The 25637-nt window shown below is 44.1% G+C and overlaps 1 protein-coding gene and 2 long non-coding RNA genes across 14 annotated transcripts in view; 1 reads left to right on the top strand and 2 right to left on the bottom strand.

Annotated features, from left to right (window-relative positions):
• The window catches only part of ZNF462 (zinc finger protein 462), a 135094-nt gene that overhangs the window by 105631 nt on the left and 3826 nt on the right, over positions 1–25637 (top strand). For all 10 annotated transcript variants that reach the window (XR_006776608.2, XM_045780474.2, XM_045780475.2 and 7 more), the window contains 3 exons: positions 6231–6454; positions 20637–20769; positions 25350–25473. Coding sequence is in view for 9 of the 10 variants with exons in the window: in XM_045780474.2 (XP_045636430.2) it covers positions 6231–6454; positions 20637–20769; positions 25350–25473 (481 nt within the window). In the remaining variant the exon portion in view is untranslated. The remainder of the gene's footprint in view (positions 1–6230; positions 6455–20636; positions 20770–25349; positions 25474–25637) is intronic.
• On the bottom strand, positions 6450–11525 carry LOC123781118 (uncharacterized). Its single transcript, XR_006776611.2, has 3 exons — positions 10429–11525; positions 7481–7708; positions 6450–6598 (listed from the first exon to the last, which is right to left on the bottom strand). It is a non-coding gene; the product is annotated as an uncharacterized LOC123781118 (long non-coding RNA).
• LOC123781117 (uncharacterized) lies at positions 17776–25366 on the bottom strand. 3 transcript variants are annotated; one of them, XR_015727360.1, is made up of 4 exons: positions 25296–25366; positions 22055–24949; positions 18835–18919; positions 17776–18463 (listed from the first exon to the last, which is right to left on the bottom strand). It is a non-coding gene; the product is annotated as an uncharacterized LOC123781117 (long non-coding RNA). The 3 variants fall into 3 exon arrangements; XR_015727361.1 differs by having other exon boundaries at positions 18835–22147; positions 24726–24949; XR_006776610.2 differs by having other exon boundaries at positions 18835–24949.

Below are 25637 nucleotides of genomic sequence, written 5' to 3'. Positions count from 1 at the left end.
GAATCATCTGTGGGGCTGGAGGTAGAGCTGAGGACCACGGAACCCCAGGCGGCAGGGTGCCTCAGGGCAGCCGTGTCCGCCGTCTGTGTCGCCTGGGCTTGGTGTCCCATCTCAACCCAAAGTAGCATCTCCGCGGGAAGCTGGTCTTGACAAGTCAAGAGATAGGGCTGGGTGTCTGCCTTGTCATTTCGAGTTGGGGCTGATCTCAAAGTAATGAGAGGTGGCTCTTCCTGCACCTGCGTTTTCCTTGCTCTGGGGATGAGGAAACATCTCTGGTCTCTGGGGCCTGTGGTAAAGGGAACTTTCTGAGGCCTTGCTTAATTAAAATACTTGGGATGAAAGGGAAGAAAAACAACTTCTGAACTGGCCCTGAGACTGAGATACTGCTTGCAAGAAGAGTTGCCTTAGCTTTTTATCCCAACAGAATGATATATTTAAATAGGGAGGAAAGGGAGGAGAATTCACTTCACTCATGGGAAATCTGAATCAGAAATGATCATGGGTTTATGTGGGCTGTGGCGAAGGAGCACACTGTGTGTCCATGCATTCAGTAAGCATTCATGACTCGCTTGTTACATGCCGTACTATGCTGGGTTCTTGGGCAAGATGAGGCGTGTAAGACCCAGGACCCGCCCTCCTCCAGGAGATGAAGCATGTGCTTAAGGCTCCATAAGGTGGTGAGTGGTGGGTATCTAGGAGATTCATGGTGGCAGGTGTTCGTGTTTGGGGTAGAGAAAGGTGGTGGAAGGATGGCTTTCAAACTGATCCGTGATGACATTTCAGCAGGCAAAGAAGATTGAAGTTGGGGTGTATTAGTTTCCTGGGTGGCTTAAAACAATAGTGTACGGTCACTGCTCTGGGGCCTGGAGTCTGATATCAAGGTGACAGTTCCCTCTGAAGGCTCCAGACAGAAATCCTTCCATGGCCCTCCCTTGCTTCTGGTGGCTCCTGACATCCTTGCCCTATAGCTGCGTCATTCCAGTCTCTGCATCTATCCTCGCGTGGCCGTCTTCCCTGTGTGTGTCTTCTGTCTACCCTCTCCTCTCCTTCTAAGAATACTACTCATTGAATTTAGGACCCACCCCAAACCACTATGACCTCATCCTGACGAGTTACATCTGCAATGACCTTGTGTCTCAATAAGGTCCCATTTTGAGGTTCTAGGTGCACGTGAATTTCGGGGGGACACTGTTGGACCCACTACATGGCGGGGGTAAATTAGGTAGGTGGGGAGCAAGATGTGTTGACAGAGTGGTGTTCGAGCGTTCTGAGGGGCGCTGCAGGGAATGGGGGCAAGGCTGGTAAAATGTGTTCCAGCCAAATTAGACAGGGCTTGGATACCACTGTAGGAGTTCAAACTTTACTCAGTAGACAGATGGGAAGCCAGGGTACCTGATGAATACCAGCATAGCACAGATTGAAGCCAAGGATTGGTAGACCCATTTCTTTGAGGAACTTAGGTCAGAGCAACATTTGGTGAGATTGGCCATGATTGGACCAGTTTGGAAAGGGAAAAATTAAGCCCTAAGATTTTTGTTTGAAGGAAAAGTTTGGAGGTAGGGTTTTTGGTGGATTTTCATTCAATGCACCAGATATTTATTGAACATTCACTACATGCTAGCATTGTTTGAAGCTGTAGGGATACAGTCATGAAGAGTCAGGCAAGGTCTGTGCACTGAAGGACCTTGAACCTTAATGGGAAGAGAGACCGGGAGCAGGGAATAAATAGTTTCATGAGTACATTTCCACTGAGTTTATCAGTTTATCACCATCATTGGAAGCACGATGCCTCGTGCACAGACGGCTTCGCCTGTATGTACCTTGCACACCGATCGTGCACCTTGAAAATTGGGTACAGATTGAATTACAGGGATGAAATACAGTTTTGCAAGATATTTTTAATTCTGAAACTTTGTAATCCCTGATGCTGGTCTCCAGTTGGCATATTAACTTAAAACTTCTGCTTCCCAGCCCGTAACCCCGATACATGGGCAAACACTGAATTTAACTGAACCCTGAAGGTGGATATCTTTTGGGAACAAAACTAATCTCCCTTAATTTACCTGATCGGTATCGCTTTACTTAAGGGAAAAAAAAAAAGCTACAGTGTGATCGCCAGCCTTTCGTTTTATTCAGTGAAATTATACATTCCGTTCCATCTCCACCAAATACTTTTGCCCGTTAGAATTAGAGGTGTGGTTCCCAGCTTTCTCTGGCTTGACGGTGGTAGCCTGGCTAACATCAGAATTAATAACTTCTTACCAGGAACTGTTGTCCTTACGTTTATGTGTATCCGTTTATGGTCATGTTTTGGAATAATTGTTTTTTAGAAACTATTGTTATTTTCTTAATGGCTTTCTAGTACTCAGCTTTTGTCACGCGTTTGGCCGAAAGTAATGGGTGGGGCTTTGGTTTGGCCCAAAGAGGGTCTCAGCCCTTGAGCAGGATCATTTGCATACGGAGTTTGTTGGCCTGAATGACTTCCAAATCTCTCCCTGCTTCGTTCAGACTTGGCACGTTGTGGGGAGGAAACCCAAGTGTGTTGTGGTCTGCCTTTCAGGAAGAATTTTTCCTTGGTGATCCTGGACTCCACAGTGATGTGGTTTTTCTCTGTCTTGAGCAGAAGTGACCCTCCGCCCTCCTGGTAGTTGCAATTCGGCAGATTTTTCCACTGATCACCCGGGAGTTTGACAGCACACCCTTCTAGGCTCTCTTGCACCTCAGTTCCCGCAGGCTTCCGTGGGGCATTCCTCCTGGGTTTCATGTCCAGAGGCAGCACCAAGCGGCTTTTGAGTAGGAAGAGATGAGAGACACAATCTATCTTGTAGTCAAACTGGTGAAGTCATAATATTTTTGCAGCCAGCTCTGGAAGCTGAGTCACAATGAGTGTGATTCAAGCCTTGATTTCTTACCCAAGGTAATTTTGAGAGGTGTGAAGTCAAGAAAGACCCACAGTTGTCGCTGCCTCCGTAGGAAAAAAAAAGTCCTGAGCACTGGGCTTCTGTAGCCAAGACAGGGCTCCGTCCATACCTGGAAACGTTCCAGTCTCTAACTTTATGTCCTTGACTTGCCTCAATAATGAATAACCTCATTCAGAAAACACTGTCCGTGATTTGCCCGCCTTTCCAAGCCTGTCTTGTTTTTTATCTTGGTTGTGTTAGCCATGTTTTTAGAAAGGAGAAAAATTAACTTTTTTTTTTCTAAAATGAATATCTTAGTAAAAATCCATGTAGCCCAGAGACTTGGAATGTTGATGATGTCTTCGTTTGGAAATGGGAAGTCTTATGTTTCAGAGTAAGTAAGCAGGAAATTACCTCTTATCTGATTCAGAGAATACTCGAAAGGAGTTCAGATAGAAATGGTTGCCTGTGACATGCCTGTAGCTTTGGTACTCTTAAATCTTTAGGAATCAAAGGCTTATAAATAAACAGCATGCAGATCGGATATTCCAAGAGAGTTCTTTTCGGGGGTGAAGGAAGGGGGCCCTGGCGCAGCTCAGGCAGGGACCTGTGCTCCCAGGTCACAAGTTTGTTCTGAACCAGAGGCATGACTTTGAGGAAGGAGTCCAGCAGGCCAGTCCTCAGCTTCCACACCAGTAAACTAAAGGTAATAAAACTGACTTTGCAGAGTTTTTCGGAGAATAAAAAGTTGACTGTGAGGGTAGAGTGCCTAATAGTGCTTGAAACAGAGTGAGCTCCTGGTAAATCGCTGTGGTCATTTCCATGAATTATTATTATTTAAACTCCAGAGTATTTTGAGTTCTCAGGACTCTGTGTAAAATTCACTTAGACACACATAGTGAAATTGGAAACTGCAAAGAAAACTAACCAAGGTGGTAGAGGAATTGAAAGGGAGGCCTATTTAAAAAAAAACCCAGTCTGAAAGAAGCGATTCTTTACGGGGACAAGTGAAGACTGGAGGCTGCCTGCACGGCTGTCTCCAAGGTGTTGGAGGCATTGATACAGGGACTAGTACACCAGCTGCGGTCCATCTCCACGGAGGGCAACAGAACCAGAGCGTGCGGCACGGGCCAGAGCCCGAGAGGACACAATCCAAAGGGGGAGCCAACACAGAGAGCGCAAGGCAGGGGAGGGGGGGTTGTGTGCAGTCTCACGGAAGGTGCAAGAAAAGTGCTTGTCAGCACTGCCCCTGAGCTCCTGAAGCACGGGAGCCGGTCCCAGGGGTTCAGCCTGTACCCCTATCTCGTGCTTGGGCGCCGGCTTACACGCGTGTCCCACCCAGAGCGGCTGGAGGTAACACTGGGCGCTTGGTGTAGATTAGTGGTTATCGACCAGAGTCAGGGTGCTTTTGTCCAGCGGTATTTTTGGTTGTCACTGCTGGGAAAGAGGGGTACCATGGCAGATGGTCGCTAGAGGCCAGGGATCCTCAGGAGCACCCTGCAGTGTGTAGTACAGCCCCCAGAATGTCAGTAGAGCTACTGTTGAGAAACCCCGGGCTCGAGGAGGAGAGCGTCGTAGCTTGGGCTTTCTTGAGGCTCCGGCTGGCTGATGCCAAAGCATTTTTCCTCCGATTACACCAAACCATGGAACTGAATGGTTAGAAGACTGTTAAACATTTGCTATTCTAAGAAAATGTGTGGATTACATTATAATCATGTGTTTCTTAGCTGTCTGCTCTACTTTGGTTTAAAAATATTTATATTTCTAAATAAGCGACTGACTCTTTGTATAGGGAAAATAACATATGCATTAGAGCTCCGGGGAGTATGTAGCAGACAGCACCTTCCACGCTTCCTCTGGGCAGCCTTTTGCTGGCCAATTAATCGCGGTATTCAAGGACTCCCAAGGCAGGGACTGCCCTGCAGTGAGAATGTGGTGGCTGAGACGAAGGCATGGCTTTGGGTGGGGAGAATTCCCCAGGGGCCAGCCCCGGCCAAAAACAAAGGGAGGGCTCGCAGGGAGAGCCGCATCAGTGCACAAAACACTGATGTCTGGAAACATTGCTACTCAGTGACTCTGAGAATAAATCACGCTTTCTTGACTTAATAATACATTGCTGTTTCTAAATAATATAAGTATATGTTGTGTGCGTCCATTTGTAAACTTCCAGAGTCTTCTGAAATCCAGACACAGCAGGAAAACACACGCTATATTTGATCCTTGCATAAATAGCACAGATTTTAATTTTATCCCAGTTATGGATATCTGGCGCGTGCGCCGATACTCTGGGCAGACTGGTGTGAAATTTAATTTGAGCAGTTAAACACAAGGGTGAGAGAGTGCAAAATAAACAAGCACACGCATTTCCAGCCCTACAGCATTTGGTATGTTAATGGGAAAAGCACCCAAATCCTCTCTCTCTCTTTTATTTTTTCCCTTGTGACAATCAGATTACAGATTGTCTGAAAAGGCACAAATCCTCCCTATCTCCCATGCCACCCCCCACCTCCCTCCCACACCCCGAATGTTGCCCGCAGCCATTTCATTCGTGAGCTTCTCCTAGTTAGAGCTGGAGTTTTAGTGAATGAAAACGTACAGGTCCTTTGTTTTTAGATTTGTTATTAGATGAGAGAGTTCCTTGGTTTCAGGAAAACCGTCTCCTTGGGAACATCTCGGAAGGGGAAACGAGTGGAACTGGAAACAGTGGGACGTAAAGGTTTTCCTTCTTGACAGGTGGGGATACAGATCGCAACTGGGCCAATTACAACCTCTGTGACCTTTGGAAAGTTACTAAGAGCCTCATTCCTCGCTTTACTGATTTGTAAAAACAGGAATACCTCCAGCCTAAGAGAGTCTCCAGGAAGGTGCACCGTTGGGGCACACAGGGGCTTAGGGAACTGTCTGTTCCCTTTCTACTTAGGGACATCTCTAGATCCAGCCCAACTAGCACATATGGAGGAACTGGGAAGTGCTAATGGTTGCTGTCAGTTATCATTACTGTGGGTAAAATGTGGCCACCATTCTCGTCCCTTCCTTTAGCCACCTCCATTCAGGAATTAGCAAGCACCTGATTTCAGCCTGCCCACCTCGGTGTAAAGATCCTTCTGGGGATTAAGTACACCAAGAGGTTTTGGTCTTACAAACTCTTACCTGTACCAGAGGAAGATGCCTTTTGGGGAACAGAGGGAGGGACAGCGTGCATGTGAGTTCATAGACACAGACCCGTGAGAGGTAGCAGAACCGGGTGAGTTTCTTCCTATATTCCAAAGACAGAGTGCGTGCTGACCATCAGTAAAAACTTCCATCTTTCCATTCAATTTGTTTCCACAGAAGAGCGAGTTGTCCCCATCGAAGTGTGCCGTTCCAAACTGTCCAAATACTTGCAGGGAGTAGTTTTCCGCTGTGATAAGTGTACCTTCACCTGCTCCAGTGACGAGAGCCTCCAGCAACACATAGAAAAGCACAATGAACTAAAACCTTACAAATGCCAGCTCTGCTACTATGAGACCAAGCACACGGAGGAACTGGACAGCCACCTGCGGGACGAGCATAAGGTACCTGGACGGGTCTTCTTGCGTCCGACCCTCGGCACCCCTGTGGGGACGGGCCTGGTGGGGAGACGGAGCTCAGTGTGGTCATGCCCGCTGTGGGCGAGTCAGAGACGTGGACTAAATGTTGCAAGTGCAGTTCCTTTTTTCCTATGATGAAAGAAATGAGAGATCATTTTAGAAAACTGGAACACAGAGATGGGGCTAAGGAAAATCACCCCTAGTGCTCCCGCCCAAATCCACCTGCTTAGCATTTTTTATCTCTGCCCATTTCCCCTTGTTCTTCATAATTCTGATGATACCACATATGAACTATTGTGTCATCCTTTAAAAATGCTTTTTTTTTTTTTTGTTTTACTCAACAGGAATATTTTTCCATGCTATTTTAAACGTATCGTCAAAGGAATCGACAAACTTTTTCTGTAAAGAACCAAATAGTCAATATTTTAGGCTTTGCAGGCCAGATGGTCCCAGTGGCAACCACTCAACTCTGCCCTTTATAGCAAGAAAGCAGCTACAGACAAGACATAAATGAACGGGCATGGCTGTGTCCCAGTGACACTTTATTTACGGAAGTAGGCGGCAGGCTGGGGACCCGAAGTTTCTGGCCCTTGTTCTGATAGCCAGCCACCTTGTCCCTCAACCATGTAGGTCATTTCCAGTATTTTGCTAACTACAGAGATTTTCCAGAACCTTGCTATTTGTGTCTAAACACTATAAGGGCTGTAAAAGACGTGTCTTACTTAGGGAAGAGGATTGATAAACAATAGATCAGTACCTGACCTAAAATAAAGGGTTTGTAGATAAAAACACTTCACTTCCAAAGGTCTGCTGATCAGAAGGCAGAATCCTATAGGGCAGCTTCAGAGGGCTTATTTGGTATATGGGGGAATTGAGATGCTTGCTTCTGGTTTTGTGGATTGCCCAGAGTCCCGAGGAGGTATAATTTGTATTTGTTTCTTGAAAAAAAGCCAATTGAAATGTTTTCTAATAAACCCAAAAATCCACAGTATCGAGGGAGTGTTTACTTACAGCACAATGAGAAGGGCTTTCGATCGTTTTTTTTCTTTGCTCTGTGTCCTCCTCTTTTCTGGCCTTGCATATCCAGCTTATCAAGACTTTAGTCCAAATCATCTGCACCCAAGGGTTAGAATTTTTCTGCGGGGTGTCGAGAGAGAAGGCTGAGCTCTGTCACCCATCCACAATGAAATGGTTTCGTGGTTACTTTTCTGCTTGGAATGCATTCATTTTCTAATGTGTCTGCCCAAAAATGAGAGCAGAGAAGAAAAGACTGAGTTTACCTCACTGAGAAACTTTCATAGCCTTTCTTAGTCAAACTTCCTGGGCATCTCTGCCCCCAAACTGAAAGGATAATCACTCATCCATTTCAAACCAAGCTTTCTGCGTTTATGCACATGGATCTTATTTATGTAACCGCCTCAGATCTCTTTATTATAGTGTTCAAGCCTTTGGGCTGGTATTTTGGGAGAGCGCAAACCAGGAAGATAATTTCTCCCGTTGTTCCACAGTTGCTGTGAGTCACTGGTGAGAAGGTTAGAACCATATATGCGTGGAACCAGGGGCTTCAGGATACCCATCAGGGCAACGGGTTGCTCCAGTAAAGAGGGCCCCAATTTAGAGCTTTTGGAACCAAACAGACCTGAGCTTGAATCTTGTTTCCACTGCTTACTATACAACTTCAGCAAGTTACTTAAATTTCTGTATCTATTTTCTGATTTCTAAATGGGAATCGTTTTATCTTTCTTAGAAGTTGTGTGAGATTAAACAAAGTCCTGGTATATCCCACACTTTGGTGAGACCCAAGGTGTTTCTCAGTCTCCTTACGAATTAAGCTATGGCACCCATCAGAAAGGCAGTTAGGTTCCCAAAGAACTAAAATATATTTAAAAATCGCTAACTATGCCTTGCATCTTAGATACGGTCTTTGATGTTATATTTTCACTATGCCATGTTATGTTCTTTAATTTTACTCTTTCTCATGGTTGACCAGCTTACTAAATCCAGTGAGCACCTAATTGAGGCTAAAGAATTGCCACTTCCAGCATGTGTAATGATCTTCATCGTGCTCTCAATTGTTACGTTCATGAGACTCGTGCTTATTACTGATGGCAGCACTTTCTTTTTCCTACTTTCTGGTTGTTTCTAAATGAGGAGTACAAAATGTATTTAGAATTTTTAAAATAACTATCCAAACACTATTAAAGAAAGATTTTATTTATTTGAGAGAGAGAGAGTAGAGCAAGAAAGAGAGAGCATGAGTGGGGTTGAAGGGCAGAGGGAGAGGGAGAAGCAGACTCTCCGCTGAGCAGGGAGCCTGACGCGGGGCTTGATCCCAAGACCCTGGGATCATGACCTGAGCCGAAGGCGGACAGATGCTTAACTGACTGAGCCACCCAGGTGCCCCAAACACTATTGTATAAATAAGGATAGCAGTGCTGCTGAAACAGAAGTTTTGACTGGGAGGCAGTGACATACACTGGTGAAAAACTGTCATTTATTGGGATGATTTCAGCATTTATGAAAGGGGTATAAGAGTGTCATTGTACAATGAGCTAAAGTGAAGTTTGCTAATAATCCAAATAAAAGTCAAGGACCAGGGTGCCTAGATGGCTCAGTCTGTTGTTTAAGCAGCTGCTTTTGGTTCAGGTCATGATCTCAGGATCCTGGGATCAAACCCTGAGTCTGGCTCCCTGCTCAGCGGGGAGCCTGCTTTTCCCTCTCTCTCTGCCACTTACCCCACTCCTGCTGTCTGTCTCTCAAATAAATAAATAAAATATTTTTTAAAAACTGTCAAGTACCATAAGGTGAGAACAAGAAATGAAAGGTGTAAGAATTGGAAGGAAGAAATGAGGCCACTTGCGTTCACAGACAAGGTGACCTTTGTACATAGAAAATCCTAAGTAATCTGTATTTAAAAAAAAAAAAAAGCTACAAGGATATTAGTGAGTTTGGCAAAGTTGCAGGGTATAAGGTCAATATGCAAAAATCAATTCCATGTCTACATACTAGAAATGGAAATCTGAAAATGAGATTTGATTAATTTCATTTACGGTAACATCAAAAAGAATAAGATATTTAAGAATAAATTTAACATAGGAACTGTGAAAGCTGTACACTGAAAATTACAGAATGCTGAGAAAAATAAAAGAACTAAGTTAATGCAACATATACTGTATTGGATGAGAGGACCCAGTATTGGCAATTCTCCCCAAATTGATCTACCGATCCAGCAGAATCTCTGTCAAAATCTCTCTTCTTTGATAGAAGTTGACACACTGATCCTAACATGTAAATGCAGAGGACCTAGAATAGCCTAAACAGATTGGAAAAAGAACAAAATTGGAGGACTTCACCCTTCCTGATTTCAGAACTTCCCTTAAAGCTATCGTACTCCAGAGCATGTGGTATTGGCATATGGATAGATGCATGGATCGGTGATGCAGAAGAAAAACTCCAGATAGCAACCCTCATCGATGTGGTTAGTTTCTTTTTTTTAACCAAAGGTACCAAGATAATAGGGAAAAGGACAGTTCTTCCACAAATAGTGCTTGAACAACTGGATATCCACATACAAAATAATGATCGTTGACCCTTAATTCACTCCTAACACAAAAATTAAATCAAAATGGATCATAAACCTCAGTGTGTGAACTGAAACCATAAAACTTTCGGAAAAAGAGTAGAAAATCTCCCTTGGGTTAGGAGAAATTTTCTTAGGATTCAAAAGCTATGGACATTAAAAGAAGAAAAATGAGTAAATTAGATGTCATCAAACAAGTTTTTGGTCTTTGGAGACACTATTAAGAAAACAGGCAAGCAACAGGTTGGAAGCAAATATTTGCAAAGTAATTATCTAGCAAAGGTTTTTAACCAAAATATACAAAGAACTTTTACAACTCAATAGTAAGAAGGTAAAAATTCAATGAAGAATGAGAAAAAAATGTGAACAGACACTTTACCTGTGTGGATACAGAAATGGCAAATGATCACAGGAAAAGAGGCTCGGTGGGACGCCTGGGTGGCTCAGTCGGTTAAGCGGTGAAGCGTCTGCCTTCAGCTTGGGTGTTGATCCCAGGGTTCTGGGATCGATCTGCATCAAGCTCCTTGCTCAGCGGGGAGGCTGCTTCTCCCTCTGCCTGCCGCTCCCCCTGCTTGCTCGCTCTCTGTCAAATAAATGAATAAGAATCTTAAGAAAAAAAGAAAGAAAAGAAAAGAGCCTCGGGAAGATTCATCATTAGGGAAATGCAAAATAAAACAACAGTAAGATGTCACCTGTGAGAACGGCTAAAATTAAGAAAGACTGATAGTGCCAAAGTGTTGGCAAGGATGTGGAGAAACTGGAAATCTCATACAGCGCTGGTTGGAATGTAAAATGGCAGATTCACTTGGGAGCATTTTGGCAATTTGTTTAAAAGTTAAACACATACTTACCATCTGATCCAGCAAGTCTACTTCCATGTAAAGTGGACAGATAAACAAAATGTGCTATATCCATACAATGGGATACTACTTATCAATAAAAAGAAATGAGTCTACTGCTAACAAGGAACAACATGGATACCCTCTCAAGAACATCATGTGAACTAGACAGGAGCTAGACACAAAAGATCACATATTATATTATTCCATTTACATGCAATTTCTAGAAAAGGCAAAACTGTGGGGACAAAGCAGGTTGGAGGTTGCTTGGGGCTGGAGGTTGGGAGATGGATTGCAGAGGTTATGAAGGAACTTCTCTAAGAGAAGAATTCTTAAACCAGATTTTGGTGAGGGTTGTACAAATGCATACCTTTACTAAAACTCACTGAACTGTTTATTTAAAACAGATGACTTTTATGAGCAAATTATACCTCATACCTAAAAGATGCAAGTTTCCCAGGACCTGACCCATATAGTAGGTCCTCAATAAATGCTAATTTCCTGCGGGCTTTTTTTAATAAACTTGATCCTGGGAACAGATCGATCTACAAGATGCCAGAGATCCAGATTATTGTGTAAACTGCCAAAAATAAAGTGTGCAGTAGACTTAGCCATTGGTTCTAAATTAAGGTTTACTTCCCCCCCCCCCCCCCCGCAAGACTGTGAGTTGAGTGTCTTGCTCATTATATTCTTCCACTAATAGCATGAGGTGATTTTGTGTGGTGGAGAGAATCTATAGAAGAAACTAAGAGACACTGTAGGATGTGTTTTCCATCAAAGGATATTATTAAACAGAACTGGAGAGCCAAAGCTGGACTTCTGAATTCTTGCCTGCAAAGCCCGGAGACCTCAGGAATGTCTCTCTCAAGTTGTCACACTGTATCGTTCACGGACTGGACAGAATCGTGGTACAGCAGGAAGGATCCTTGAAGCCAAATACCCTTCTAGTTAAGAACCAAATTCCCAACTGCTCTGGATGCACACTGCCATGTTTGTCCTCAGAAGTCCAGGTGAAGCAGAAGAGGGAAGACAGCAGCCCTCATTCCGTACGTGACACACAGCCTCTTGTCTTCCTAGACCTTTATCTTCGCACCAGTGACTGAAGACTCACTTGCAGTCTCTTGGAATCTAAAGTAAATAAATAGTACAGGCTATTTAAAATTTTATTTTTCATCCTTTAGTTCCATTTTTTTCAATCTCACTAGGTCTTCTAGAGACAGACTGCTCTGTGCTTTCAATCCCTCCGTCCTTCATTCCTTCCCTCCCTCCCACCCTCACACACACACACACAATGAAGTCCTATATCAGTAGCACCAGTTATTAGTAATGCTGGTGAGAGATGAAGACAAGATTTTTAAGACCCTTTAAAGTCATGAAGAAAAAAAACCAAACCTTGCACTTCTCACATTTAAAAAACACTTTTTTTTTTAAAGAAAGTTTGTAAGTATATGCGGTACCTTGTTAGTGTTCTTTATGGTTCTGAAGTCTCTTTGCTAGTTTAAGGAACATGAAAATATATTATCTCTAACTTGGTTTGCTCATAAAATTGTCATGTTCGCTATATTAAATTTAGAAGGATAGTCTATTCAGGCAATACACATTCACTAATTGAATTTACTTTGAAATGTTTTTAATTTTTTATACAAATGGAGCCTCAGGCGGCCGAACTCGAAGGAACTTGTATCTCTTACTTTTTGCCAGTTTGGGGGAAGCAGCAGCACATTAAGCTCGGGGCATCACCAGTGTTTTAGTGATGCCAATGAAATTGGACTAGTGAAACCCACGGTGGCAGAGGAGTCACCTAGAACATCTGTGTCCAGCAAAGGAAATGAGGGGAAATAAAAGAACTTTCCCTTGATTCCAAGTCATAAAACACACCTTTGGCCACATTTTTTTTTTGATTGTGTTGGATTGTGTTTAATTTTGAAACTGAGTGCCGGCAGCTTTATCTTGAGCGACTCTGAGGATTCCTGCAAGCCGGGGGTTTCTCCTGAAGACAACGTCACTCGAGCTCTTGTTTTCCCCTCTAGGAAGTCGTCTTGCTTCTTGATTTGTCAGCCACAGCCCCTGTTTCTTTCATGGATTTCAGAGATCAGAAGTAAAGGAGCAAGAGGGCTGGATGTGCCTGGCCGAACCTCACACAGTATCTTCCAAAAGAGTAGATGTTTGAAGATGTTCTTTGCCTGTAACTTCTGAAACTGTCCACGAAACTCTCCAAAGTGAACTGCTCCTGCTTCCAAAGCCTCCATAAGACTGTTCTTTCTCTCTTGAGGCACTTATCTCATCCTGCCTCAACTTCCACTTAACTCTTAGCAAGTCTCTGTTGTGCCATTGGATGCAACGTCCTTAAAATGGAAGCCATGTTATTTATCTGTCTTTTCTTCCAAAATCTAGTCAGAGTACCCTGCAGGCAATAAAGTATCGGTAGCTATTTGCTAAATAAATCAATATATGAAATCACTTTTAAAACGGGAAATTTTAAGTACCCTGTTTGTTCATATAAGCAAGATGTGGCAGCACCATCCACATTTTTGCCCTCTGGATTTCAAGTTCAGGAGATTGGCGACAGCTCAGTTGGCCAGCAACAGAGGTCTGTGACTTTTTAATGATGCCTTTCACTGGGCTTTCTTGAGTACTTGTGACTACGCTTATCCTGAGATGCTCAGAATGACTTGGTTTTTGTCTGGGCTTCTGCTGAGTTAGGTCTGGCAGAAGCATGTTTTCTGCTTCTGACTCAGTGATTACAAAAGAAGGTAGATATTCTCCTTGACCTCTGTGCTCTATACCCTCCTGGTACTTTTCCAGTCTTTATTCTTATTGTTCTTAGAAAGGTTTTTGTTCTGAAGAAAAATTCTCAAAGGATTCTCCTCCTCTATTCCATCGAATTTTGCAACAGTATAGTCACAGTACTTTTTCCTGCCGCCTTCTTGTGTTCAGTTGGTATCCTGTGGGTAATTTTTACATATTTCATAAGTAATTTTGCATTTCTACAGATGATTTGCATTGTAATGGGGAAAGCTGGAGCCTTGTCATCTGAAGATGTGAGTTCTAATCCTGGCTTTATCACTTAGCTTCTTTTGCGTTGCTTTCCTCATCTACAGTTATGGAAGGTAACACGTATCTCTCCAAGTGGTCATAAAAGTTAATTGATCCATGTGAAAACAACTGGATTAATTTTTGGCACATGATAGATACTTGGTAAGAACGAAAACAAAATCTTTTAGAAAATGTCCAGTTTTATTCTTAGTAGCAAGCAAATTTTTATCGTTGGGTACGGCATTACGAAGTTCTTTATACTATATGATCTCCCATGGTTTTTATGTTACCAGTAAATTCAAACAACATTTCTTGTATGTCAATGAGATGACCGATCTTATACTCTACACTAAGCATATAAAGCTAAATAGGAAGTACTTGCTACCTTGGAAGAGTTTATAAGCAAGGAGGGGACACAAGCTTAAAAAAAGAACCACAAGGCAGCATGGCAAGTGCTTGACAAGGTGTCTCCCAAGTAGGACGGCAGCACGGGGCACAGCAGATATGGTGTCGTGGCTTATCTCCCATAGAACTTTCATATGCTTAGCTGAATATCCCTTCTAGAAGCTTTTACAGGAGCTCTGGTCGAAATGCTCTGATCCGAGAATTCAAGATTTTTACCTGCACCCTTGACCGTCTTCTTCCTATATGAAATCATAGAGACAATGCTTTGCTTTCTCCTCTCTGATTTCATTCATTCTGACTTTCAAAGATAGGCAAAGATCGCTGGGTAGCCCACCTGGTAGTCAGAGGTTGGCAAACTCTGGTTCATGGACCAAATCCAGCCACCTGCCCATTTTTCTGTGGCCCACCAGCTAAGAAGGGTTGTGACATTTTTAAATGGTTGAAGAAAATCAAGAGAGTACTCTTTCATGACACGTGAAATTATATGAATTCCAAACTCCAGCGTCCGTAAATGCGGCGGTCTCGGAGCACAGCCATGCTCATCCATTCCGTACTGTCTGTGGCCACGTTCAAGCTACGGCAGCAGGTGAGGCGCTGTGACGGAAACTAGACGGTCCAGAAAGCCCAGAGTACCTGCTTCTCTGGCCCTCTGCAGAGAGTTTGCTCGCCCGTGCTGTAAGGCCTTTAAAATCTTTGCAGCGCTACACATCCTCGGTGTAGGCCCAAGATGGGCATTTCTGATGTAAGAGGCAGTTTTTCCGTGTTCTCTGGTGTCACTTTTTCTGGAAGTAAAGATGTTCACTCTGGCCTTTCTTTTTCACACGAACAGACAATATTAGGTGATGTGCGCAGCCTGACAGCATGTCCCTTTAGAAGGTACAGGTGTTAAGTGAGAAGCAGGGCGAGCTCTGGAAACATGGAGGGATTCTTCTGGATCACAGTCTCCCCCATTTAATGTCTGCTAAGTAATCTGCGGACAGGGGTGTCCGATTTCCTGCCTTCGTTAGCCAGCAGGTTTACACCCGTCTTTCCTGTCAGACTGGGTTTGCCACCATAGTATGAAAATGCACGTTCAACTTGGTAGTATTTGTAAATCACGGATGCTTCTCCCTGTAGAATAAGCCTCAAGTATGGAAATCCATTCATATGCTAGGGAAATTCATTCATTTTGCTGAATGGTTAAAAACCAACAAACAAAAAGACAAACACAGTTGTGGAGCTTGAGTATCCAGCGTGAGCACGGGAGGGTTTACAGCGCCAGCTCTCCTGCGTTAACGGGGAAAGCGTGCTGTTGCTGGCACCTCATTCACATTCTTAGTGGCGAGTGGCCTTCACAGGGGACTTTGGGTTTGCGGGCAATCACAAATAACTTTCACGAGATATAAGGAACTATATATAGCTTTATAGTCTGAGGGATTATATTTGAACAGTCCAACCTTCAAGCTCATGTATGGTTACTTTTGCCTTCCAAAGTCTGCGAGGAGCCAGGTTCTAAATCTCAAACTCTTAGCCTTGCTGTTTCTCCCTCTCTTGTGGGCCTTTTGGGAAACAAGGTAATACATTTCTGTGCGCCTCCAGAGAAAGAAGTGAATTTCCCTCAATAAGTCTTCTGCACCAGCTACCCACCAGCCTCCAGGTCCAGAAAGTAACTTACTGGTGTGTTCACTTGAGAAGCCAACCCAGACATCAATTGGAACTTGAATAAAAGTCCATGGCCTTTGACTTTGATCCTGTAATTTCACGTCTGGAAATTTAGCCTATAAAATTAAAGCTAAACATGAAAGAAGGAAACTGTGTAATTTACATACAGTAAGATTTATTGCTGCATTTTTAATAGTGAAAAGCCAGGAAGAGCCAAAGTTAAACTCTTATGGGAGGAGTCAGATAAACTATAATATTATTTACTTGATAAGATACATATATAGAGACTAAAAATGATATTTATACAGAGAATGATATTTATACCATGCCGGGCATAAAAAAAAGCAGGATACCCACTTGTGTGTTTCAATATGATTACAGCAATTAAATAATCTATGCAGAAAGAACAGGATTACAGAAATACAATACCTCGTTGACAGTTGCGTGTAGGTAGTTGGACTTGAAGCTTTTTCTGTTTTCCAGTCTTTGTGACCTGTATAGGAAAGCAGGATCTATTAAGTTAGAAGGACGGCATGCAGCTGGCAGCGGGTGAGCGCAGCGCCAACTCTGGCGGAGACACGCACTGGCCATGGAGCTGTGAACGAGCTGCACAGAGCCGCTGGCTGTCCTCATGGAGCTAGTTCAGTGGGGGCGGCAGGCCATAAACAATGAACCGCCGAGTGGGATGAGTTATAAAAGGGGAGGGGAGAGCGGGTGGAAGCATAGAGTAAGGATAATTAACCAACAAGGAATTTAGGGAAGGTCCCCCAGGTGTAGTGACACGGAAGCAAGGCTGGAAGACAGGAGTCACCGCATGAACAAGGCAGTGGAATTTCAGGCAAAGTGGCATGCGCAGAGAAAGGCGCAAAGTCAGGAGCACAGCGTATCCTGGGAACATAAGGAGGTTCAGGGTGGCAGCAGTGGGCTGTAGAAGGTGGGCCAGGGTAAGAAGATAGCTGGCCATTTCTAACTACGGTGAGAAATTCAGATTTTATCCTCAGGGCAAGCAGAAACTGACATGAGTAGATTTACATATTTATTTTTACTCTCAGACCACACTGGAGCATAGATGCAAGAAGGGGCAAGAAGGGATGCTGGGAGAGGGGGAGGCTTGCCTTATTCCAGGTGAAGGATGGCGGCTCCACAGTGCAGCAAGGGGGGACCTAGAGGGTATGATGCTAGTGAAATAAGTCAGACAGAGAAAGACAAGCACCAAATGATTTCACTTACATGTGGAATCTAAAAAACAAGCAAACAAATAAGCAGAAACAGACCCATAAATATAGAGAACAAACTGATGGTTGCCAGGGAGGAGGGTGGTGGGGGATGGGCGCAGTGGGTGAAGGGGAGAGGGGCATACAGGCTTCTGGTCATAGAATGAGTCAGTCACAGGGAGGAGAGGAACCGCATGGGGAATACAGTCAGTGGTACTGTGATAGTGATGGGCTGGTAGTAGCTACACTGGCGGTGAGCAGAGCATAGTGTAGAAACCAGTCACTATATGGTATGCCCAAAGCTAACGTCACATTCTATGTTAACTATGCCTCAATTTTTAAAATCACTATTTAAAAAAAAAAAGAAATATGATAAAGTCCTGCTATCTTTGAGAAATAGTTAAAATTCCAAATAATAGTTCAAAAAAAAAATTTTTAATGCCCCAAAGAGGGGGCCCCTGGGTGGCTCAGTCGGTTCAGCGTCTGACTCTTGGTTTCAGGTCATGTTCTCAGGGTCATGGGATCAAGCCCCACATTGGAGCTCAGCGAGGAGTCTGCTAAACTTTCTCTCCCTCTCCCTCCATCCCTCCCTGCACTTGCTTTCAGACATGAGCTCACTCTCACTCTCTCTAATAAATAAATAAATAAATGCAGCAAGGAGTCTTCCTTTTGTATTAAGATTAATATGGGATGGCCGATGTGGATTTGAAGTTCAGTAAGAACCCAACATTGTAAAGGGTTTTTATTTTAAAATCTTCTAATTAAATAGCAAGATTTTTTGTTTTTGCTTTTAAGTCTTTTAATTACCTAACAAAGATTTTAGAAATCTTCAGGACACATAAATCCTGGGTTAGCCCCCGATGAACGTCATACCGTGGAAATGTCACGTACTCTTTTAAAATTGTGCAGAATCCAAAATGTTTTCCAATGAAGGGATGATGGTGATGGGAAAATGGGCAAATACAGGCCTCAAAAAAAAAAAAAAAAAAAAAACCCAGAAGGAGGAAAAGAAAAAAATAACATTTGGTTTTGTGACAGATCTCCTTCTGTCACCATGAGTTCCTTGAGAAGCAGGGGCTCTTATACCTCGCATGGGGTCCGGGGTGTGGGGGTATCGTTGTGGAAGGAAGGAATGAATGAACGAATAAGTGAACGAATGAATACATACTGATTAAAGAAGGCATTTGAGGATTCTTTTTGACCTTTCTTGGTTTTGTTGTTTTCATTTTCTGGCAGAGGACACCCCTCACGTCTCTGGCGCACACCTGCTGATGCCCGGCTAGAGATGGGAATAGAGGTGGTCAGAAAAGGCTCCCTTCTATATATTGGTCACCTAAGGATGTGTTACTTCACACATATTTCAAAGTTAGGTAAATTGGAACCTTGCCTCGTTTTCCTGAAAAACTGGCAACCCAGAAAACTTTTATTCAAATATTTATCATAAATGCTATTTGGTTAAAGTGTAGACTTTGTGGCTAAACATAACTTCATAAATATGCATTTACGATGCTTGTTATAAGCGTTTCCAAAAGCCAAAATTGGAAAAGGCCACATTCCCAGAAAGGAGAAGGAAACGACATTTTGGGGAACTATTGTGTTTCAGGTAGCACGCTGACCCCCTTTTATGAACAGGGACACGGAGCAACTTACCCACAATCGCATGGTTAATGGCAAACTCTAAACTTGAACTCAGATCTGTCAGACTTCAAAGTCCATGCTTCTTGTGCTCTTTTTGCTTTTATGTCATAAAAACAAATAAAGAAAAGTCAATATGGGTCTGTAGGAGTGAGGCATAGTAGATAAATCCAGATAGGAAGGTGCTGCCAACAAAAGCTCTCTGAAGACTGTTACTGTGAACTCCTAGGAGGGAGGAAAGAGAAATAAAGATTCTGAACTCAACTCTTCCTCCTTCGCACCTCAGTCTATTAATTTTTAATTAATTTTGCAAATGACCAAAAGAAGACCTTGCCTTCCCTGAGTGCTTACACTGTGATCCACAAAAACGTCTCTCCTCCCTCCTGTTGACTTGTTTTCAGAGTCAAGTGTTAACTGATTCCCTGGATTGCGTTATCCTAGTTAGATCAATTCATCGTTTCTCTCATTTTAAAAGAGCTCTTATCCTGAGTTTTCTTTCTCCTTTTCATGCTGCCTCCCTTCTACAGGATGTTGTCGGGGCAATATTAAGGCTTTTCACAGGACTGTCTATTGGCCCTGGTACTCTGAGTCTCTTTCCCTCCCATTTGTCACAGTTGATGAGGATGTTCCCATCTGCCAGGCATATGGAATTGGTGGTGCTCAGCAAGTCTTTGTTCCAGTCTGGTCCCAGAGAGTATTTTGGGATTATCTTGTAAATTCTCCCTTTCCTCTCCTGTGCCCTCAATATGCTCTATCTCCACCGTAGTAGCTATGGAAATCTACCTTGGAATCTAATTAGTGATGTCCGCCTTCCCTTTCAACTAAACTGGGAGCCTCTGGAGGCCAGGACTGGGTCTCCTTCATCTTTGTGGGTCCGTTTCCTGACCCCCAACAGGGGGAGCACAGTGCCTTCCACAGAGGAATAAGCCCATTGCTGTTGATTGGCTTGAGACATTTTGTTGGCTTGAGTCCATGCTAACCTGTCATTCCTGATAATTCTATGCACACAACTGGAGAGATTCTGAAAATAGATGGGTCAGGAAGGTGAATTTTATGCTACTGTTGATGTGAGACCCCTAAACGTAGCATCATTACAAAGTTTTCCTAGTGTGGATTTTTATTTCCCTTGGGCATTATTTGGAGGAAAGCGTGGATTCCCACATTACTCTAATCACGTTTTACATAAATAAAAATCAGCCATAGTTAACACTTAGAGGGCTTTCAGGGGTTACCCATCTAGATTTTTTCTCAGGTAATCCCAGCCTTAATGGATAGGTTATGGTCAGCTTCAAAAACAGTAACACTCACAGTAACAGTGTTGTCTTCCATTTATGGAGTCGGGAGTCAGATAGTTGTCATCTGGCCTAAGCTGGGGCAGCCCGCATCATGGAGAAGAAGGCTGTGACTCATGCTAGTTTTTAGGATACTTACAGAGCCTCTTCACTTCCAGAGGTATTTGAAACTTTGGTAGTTTACAAAAGTTACACCTTTGAATTCAATGCAAAAAGCGTTATTGGACCCCTACTCTATACCCCAGGCTTTGTGATACTTTGATTTCCTGCTGACTGGAGCTCGTATTTTTTACTGCATTTGGTAAGGAAGGTCCAGTGTTGGTTAAAAATGCTGGAACATGGGGGTAAAAGACAGGTCCACCTTTGGAGCAGTCTAAAGAAAAGAGCCTCTTAGGCACTGGTGTTTTTGGTCCTGGTTCCAAAAACACAGTCAAGGGAAAATGGTGGTGGAAAGATCTCTCCCCCAGGGAGAGCCCTGTTCAGTCTGTGGTTCATGATTCTATTATTTGTTTGGACCTTTTTCAGGTGAGCCGTAATTTTGAGCTGGTTGGACGGGTTAACTTGGATCAGCTGGAACAGATGAAGGAAAAGATGGAGAGCTCCAGCAGTGAGGATGACGACAAGGAAGAAGAAGTGAGCAGCAAGGCTGATGACAGAGGTTAGTCTCAGCCCTGCCCTCAGAGGCCCAGATGGCATCTAGCACGTCCGTGGTGAGACAGAAGGGAGGCAGAAGCTTGTTGGAGCAGGAACAGAAGGAATGATCCTTCTTAGTTAAGTAGCAGAACAGACGGACTTAAGAAACATGTCAGGGGCCACGTCTTCGTGAACTATTACCGGCTATAGGAACTCCAAGGAAAACAGACATTTTCTAACTATAGCTATATGTTTGTTAAAAAAATATATGGGGCTGATTTGTTTTTAATAAGGAAAACTGGTGTCTAGGGAATCTTCATAGTAAGGACAGTGAGACAGTGAGGCAAAGGACACTGTAAAGCTATGGGGGAATGTGAATGAACTTCCCATTGAGAACTTAGGTAATATTGCTGCTGCTGGGGTAAAATTGACACTGTGTGAGGGGCGGTGGGGGGCTGCAAAGGACTCGAGCCCTGAGCTTTTCCAGAAGTTCCTCTGCCTAACCCTTTTCTTTCTTTTTTTTTTTTTTTTTAAGATTTTATTCATTTATTTGACAGAGATAGAGACAGCCAGCGAGAGAGGGAACACAAGCAGGGGGAGTGGGAGAGGAAGAAGCAGGCTCATAGCAGAGGAGCCTGATGTGGGGCTCGATCCCACAACACCGGGATCACGCCCTGAGCCGAAGGCAGACGCTTAACCGCTGTGCCACCCAGGCGCCCCTGCCTGACCCTTTTCTTAACCCCCTTGCTGCCCTTTTTGCTTTGTGAAGAGGGAGAAAGAGGCCAACAGTTTTCATTCAACCGTGTGTTTACAGGGAACGTTTCATGGGATTTTTGTACTATTTTTCCAATTTCCTCTGAGTCTATAATTACTTTCAAAATAAAGTTTTTCAGAAGTATGTTTAGCTGTAGGCATACATTTATGTGGTCTAGAATTGGTGTTCTGTATTGTTCAACATAGAACATTGTGGAAATCCCAGGACGGTGCATTTAAGAATATGGGTTTGGGACCTGCTAGGTTAGTTATTGCAGATTCATCAAAAGCACATGGATAACAAACGTGAAAAATAAACATTATAGATATGAGAAGAATGATGTTAGTTACCAGCATCGAGCTCCCTTATGTGCCAGATCCAGTGTTGGTGGGTTTTATATGACCCTTTTTCATTAATCTTCTATAAATTGTAAAGTGTTCTGCAGATGGCCTGCCTGGATTTGGCTCCCAGTTATGCTACTAAACTAGCCCTGTGACTTCGGGTGAAGTGTTTTATCCCATGTGCATTCATCATCTAAAACAATAATATCACCTACCTCTTAGAGTTGTGGAAGGTTTGAATGAGACCATGTACAAGACACCAGCCCAGCTCCTGGAACATAGTAACCACTGCCGCATAAATGATAACCCTGCAATGTACATGGTGTTGTTATCATTTTATAAATGGGGAAATAAAGGCCCAGAAAATTCAAGAGCTCATTCAAAGGAAAGAAAAAAACGTCATACCTTGGAGGCTTAATTTAGGTCTTTTGGCTCCAGAGGCAAGATCTCTTTGCACTACATCCCATTTCCCCAGCACTTTGGGCAATGGAATGTTCTTCATGGAAGGGAACCTAACGCTGAATCCCCTTCAGGCCTCACTCTGAGGTGCACTTCTGCAGAATATCTTTGTTTTTCCTCCTTGCTCCATCTGCAGGCCGACAAAAGCCTATCTGGCGGCCATTTCCCTTGAAGGTTCTCCCTGTTCTTTTTCCTGACCTGCCCCACTTCCACTCCATTCCCACCATGACACCATAGCAGGAGACCACAGGTTTGCAATGTGAGGGGCCACTTGGGCCCCTCAACCCCCAGGGAAGACAGCAGTGGGGACTGCTGACTTTGCAAATCCCCCGTGCCCATGGTCAGCCTGAAAAATGAACGGACAAAGAACACATCCTACCATCTAGGTTGATTGCCCTTGTAAAGTTTCAACTTTTATTAGAAGAGGCCATAGTGATCCATTTCTTGCAAGGAAAATGGCTATGATCTAAGGAAGCATGGTTCCTAATTTTCTTTTTCTTTTCCTTTTTTTTAAACATTTCACAAATATGTTCTTAGTGATGAATTCTTTAACGTCTGTGCACTGTTACCAGAGTTCTCTGGAAGAGGATGCTTTTGACAGAGGGTACAGAGGCTCCTTTTGCTTCATGATGCTCTGTGCCCTGCTGTTCCTCTCCAGGAAATAAATTATTCCTCGTTGGATGCTATGACTTTTTTTAATCTCTGAAGCTGAGCACATATGATTTTAGAGGTTATAAGCATGGCAGAGGCAAGAACCCCTTTTAGTCTTCCCCTCCTCTGTGATTCCTCCAAAATGAAAGCATTGCAAATTAGAAAAATGGATGGCGGTTAAGGATTGGGGGGCACCAGGCAAATTCCCTTGCTTGCCCAGCTTGACTGCCCCCTTCTCATGGGCACTGGGCATCAGACCAGTTCGGTTTGACTGGATAGAATTTCATGGTATCTGATTGTTTCTCACCAGAAAGTGCAGAATCCACACTTGTGAGCCTAACCACATGGGGGAAAAAGTCTTGGGGTGTAGGAGCATGTACTCCTCTCTCTGAGGGTAGGGGATTTACATGAGTAACTTCTGGTGATGCTAATGGGCTTTACAAGCCTGCACCCCCATCCCCCTCGCGATTCTTGAAAGAACAGCCTCCTTTGTCTCATCTCCTTTGAATCAATTTTCCACCATCTAGGTATATTCTTGCCAATAAGAAGAAATGGCACACAATAGCCTCGGGGTGTTTTTGCCAGACGGTCTGTCTTCTAGGAGTAGAGCGGGAGGTGGCTTTAGTGCAGCTCTCAGGGCTGATGGAGAGCTATTTGATGTGTGACAGGTAATGATTGGCCTCCTCCTTTGAGGATGAAACAGCATGAGCCATTGGAAAGAATAGATGACTGGTTTCATGTTTCCTAAGGGTAAAGGAGCAAATGTGCCAGGAGCATGCCCCTCGTTGGCAATGTAGACTTCCATCAGACACACTCAGTCTGGGGGGCTCACGTCCTTGTAGCTCCCCCAGTCCCCGTACCCTTTCCAACACGGGAACTGGAGAGGAGACTGACCGTGGCCACGCTGCAGGTCCTGCCTGGGCAGCTCAGAGGGAATTTGAAAGGGAAGAAGCCAGGCATGAAGAAATCAAAATTAACCCAAGCAGAATCTTCCCCACCCCCTCTCATTATGCAGTTGGGAGGAGTCAGGAAGGCATTCTGTTGATTTCTTGCCCAAGATAATCCCTGCTAAGGAATTAATGCGCAGAGCAGATGGTGCTGTCTCATTTCCAATGAAAAGAATCAAGGAAGATAGTCTGTGCAATTATTTTTAATGGCTTGTGTGGTGATCTTCTTAATTTGTGAGAAAATGTTTCATCTTTTGTTAAAACTGGCCCCATTCACATAGCTTTTTGTGCTAAAGATTAAGGCAGCGCAGAGACACCTATCCTGTTAACATCATCCTGAGGATTTTATTAGATGGAGTATTTAACCAGGAGACATCCTCCTGTACCATCTTGTCTGGACAGGCACAGAATGATCAGATATGTAGAGATGAGGGACATTTCCCTGTCCACTGCCCTTGCTTTGCAGCGTGGCCGCAGGCCTGTCTCAGTCCTGCTGTTTATGCCCCATGGGAAGATGGGTCCTCTGTGGTATAATGAAAGACATATGGGCCTGGGACTCAGGAGAACACAAAGGCCATGTGAGCTCTCATCTTTGAGTTTGCCAGGAGGAGTGGTCTGTAAACAATTAGCCGGCCAATTCGCATTTATCAGACTCCTAGCATGTGCCCAGCGCCATGGAGAAAACAAAACGACAGTCAATATTTGATGTTTACAACAGGCCTGTCCAGAAATGTCTATATCCCCACATTCATGAGTACCACCGATTGAGGAGTAGATGCCGGGCAGCCAGCCAGGGTCCCTCACCAGCTGAGGACATGCTTTCACGTACCAGCCTCCCTGTTGTCCAGGATTCTCGTTCACTGTAGATTCTTCGCTTGCAGATCTCATTCAGGGCTCGTAGCCACCCTGTGAGGTGTTGATTATGACATCCGTGACGGGTGAGCGCAAGTTGTGAGCCCCCGGCCTTCCTTGCAATGAGCCGAAACTCTGAAGGTCTGCTGTGCGGAACCAGCCCCGGTGCCTCTATATTCTTTTTAGTGAGCAAGGATAAACCTGTGTCGGATAGAAAATGAATAGGTGCTAACCCGGGAGGCACTGACAGAGCATCCCAGAAGGAAGAGAGGCGGTAGATAAACCTGCTGAGACACTGTTGGAATGGACAGAAGGGGTTCTTCGGGCCAGAAAGCCCCAGATTATTTGTGATGGAAGCAGCTGGGGCCATGAGGAGGCATGGGGACGCTGGGGGCCTGGGAACCAGGAGCGGTTCTTGAGAACTAGCCAAGAAACACTCTTAGGTGAGAAGCCGGTCGGAGAAAGAGTAAGGAATCTGGAAATTGCCTTCATGGATGGGTTTACAAGTGAAGGTAGGAGAGGAGGTTTCCTGTGACTGTGGACTCACCTCTTCCACCTCCTCCCAGAGCACACAGGTAACACTTCTGCTTTCTCCTCACAGATCTGATGAGATTTTCCGACCGTGGGGCTGCTATTAACACCGAGAAGCGTTTTCCGTGTGAATTTTGCGGACGGGCGTTTTCACAGGGCTCTGAGTGGGAAAGGCACGTGCTGAGACACGGCATGTAAGTTGAGCCATCCCAAGCCATCACTTGCCCAGAGAAGTGAGAAGTGGCAGGGAAGAACAGCTTTTTGTTTTGTTGTTTGTTTTTTGGTTTTTTGGTTTTTTGGTTTTGTTTTTTGGTTCCCCTGACAATCCATAGACCCCTCCCTCTATGTCACACTTCTG

The sequence above is a fragment of the Ursus americanus genome, chromosome 18, assembly GCF_024610735.1.
Source record: "Ursus americanus isolate L20-20 chromosome 18, mUrsAme1.1.p, whole genome shotgun sequence".
Lineage (NCBI taxonomy): Eukaryota > Metazoa > Chordata > Mammalia > Carnivora > Ursidae > Ursus > Ursus americanus.
Note: the sequence above shows the minus strand (reverse complement) of the source record. Positions and strands in the feature narration are given on the sequence as shown.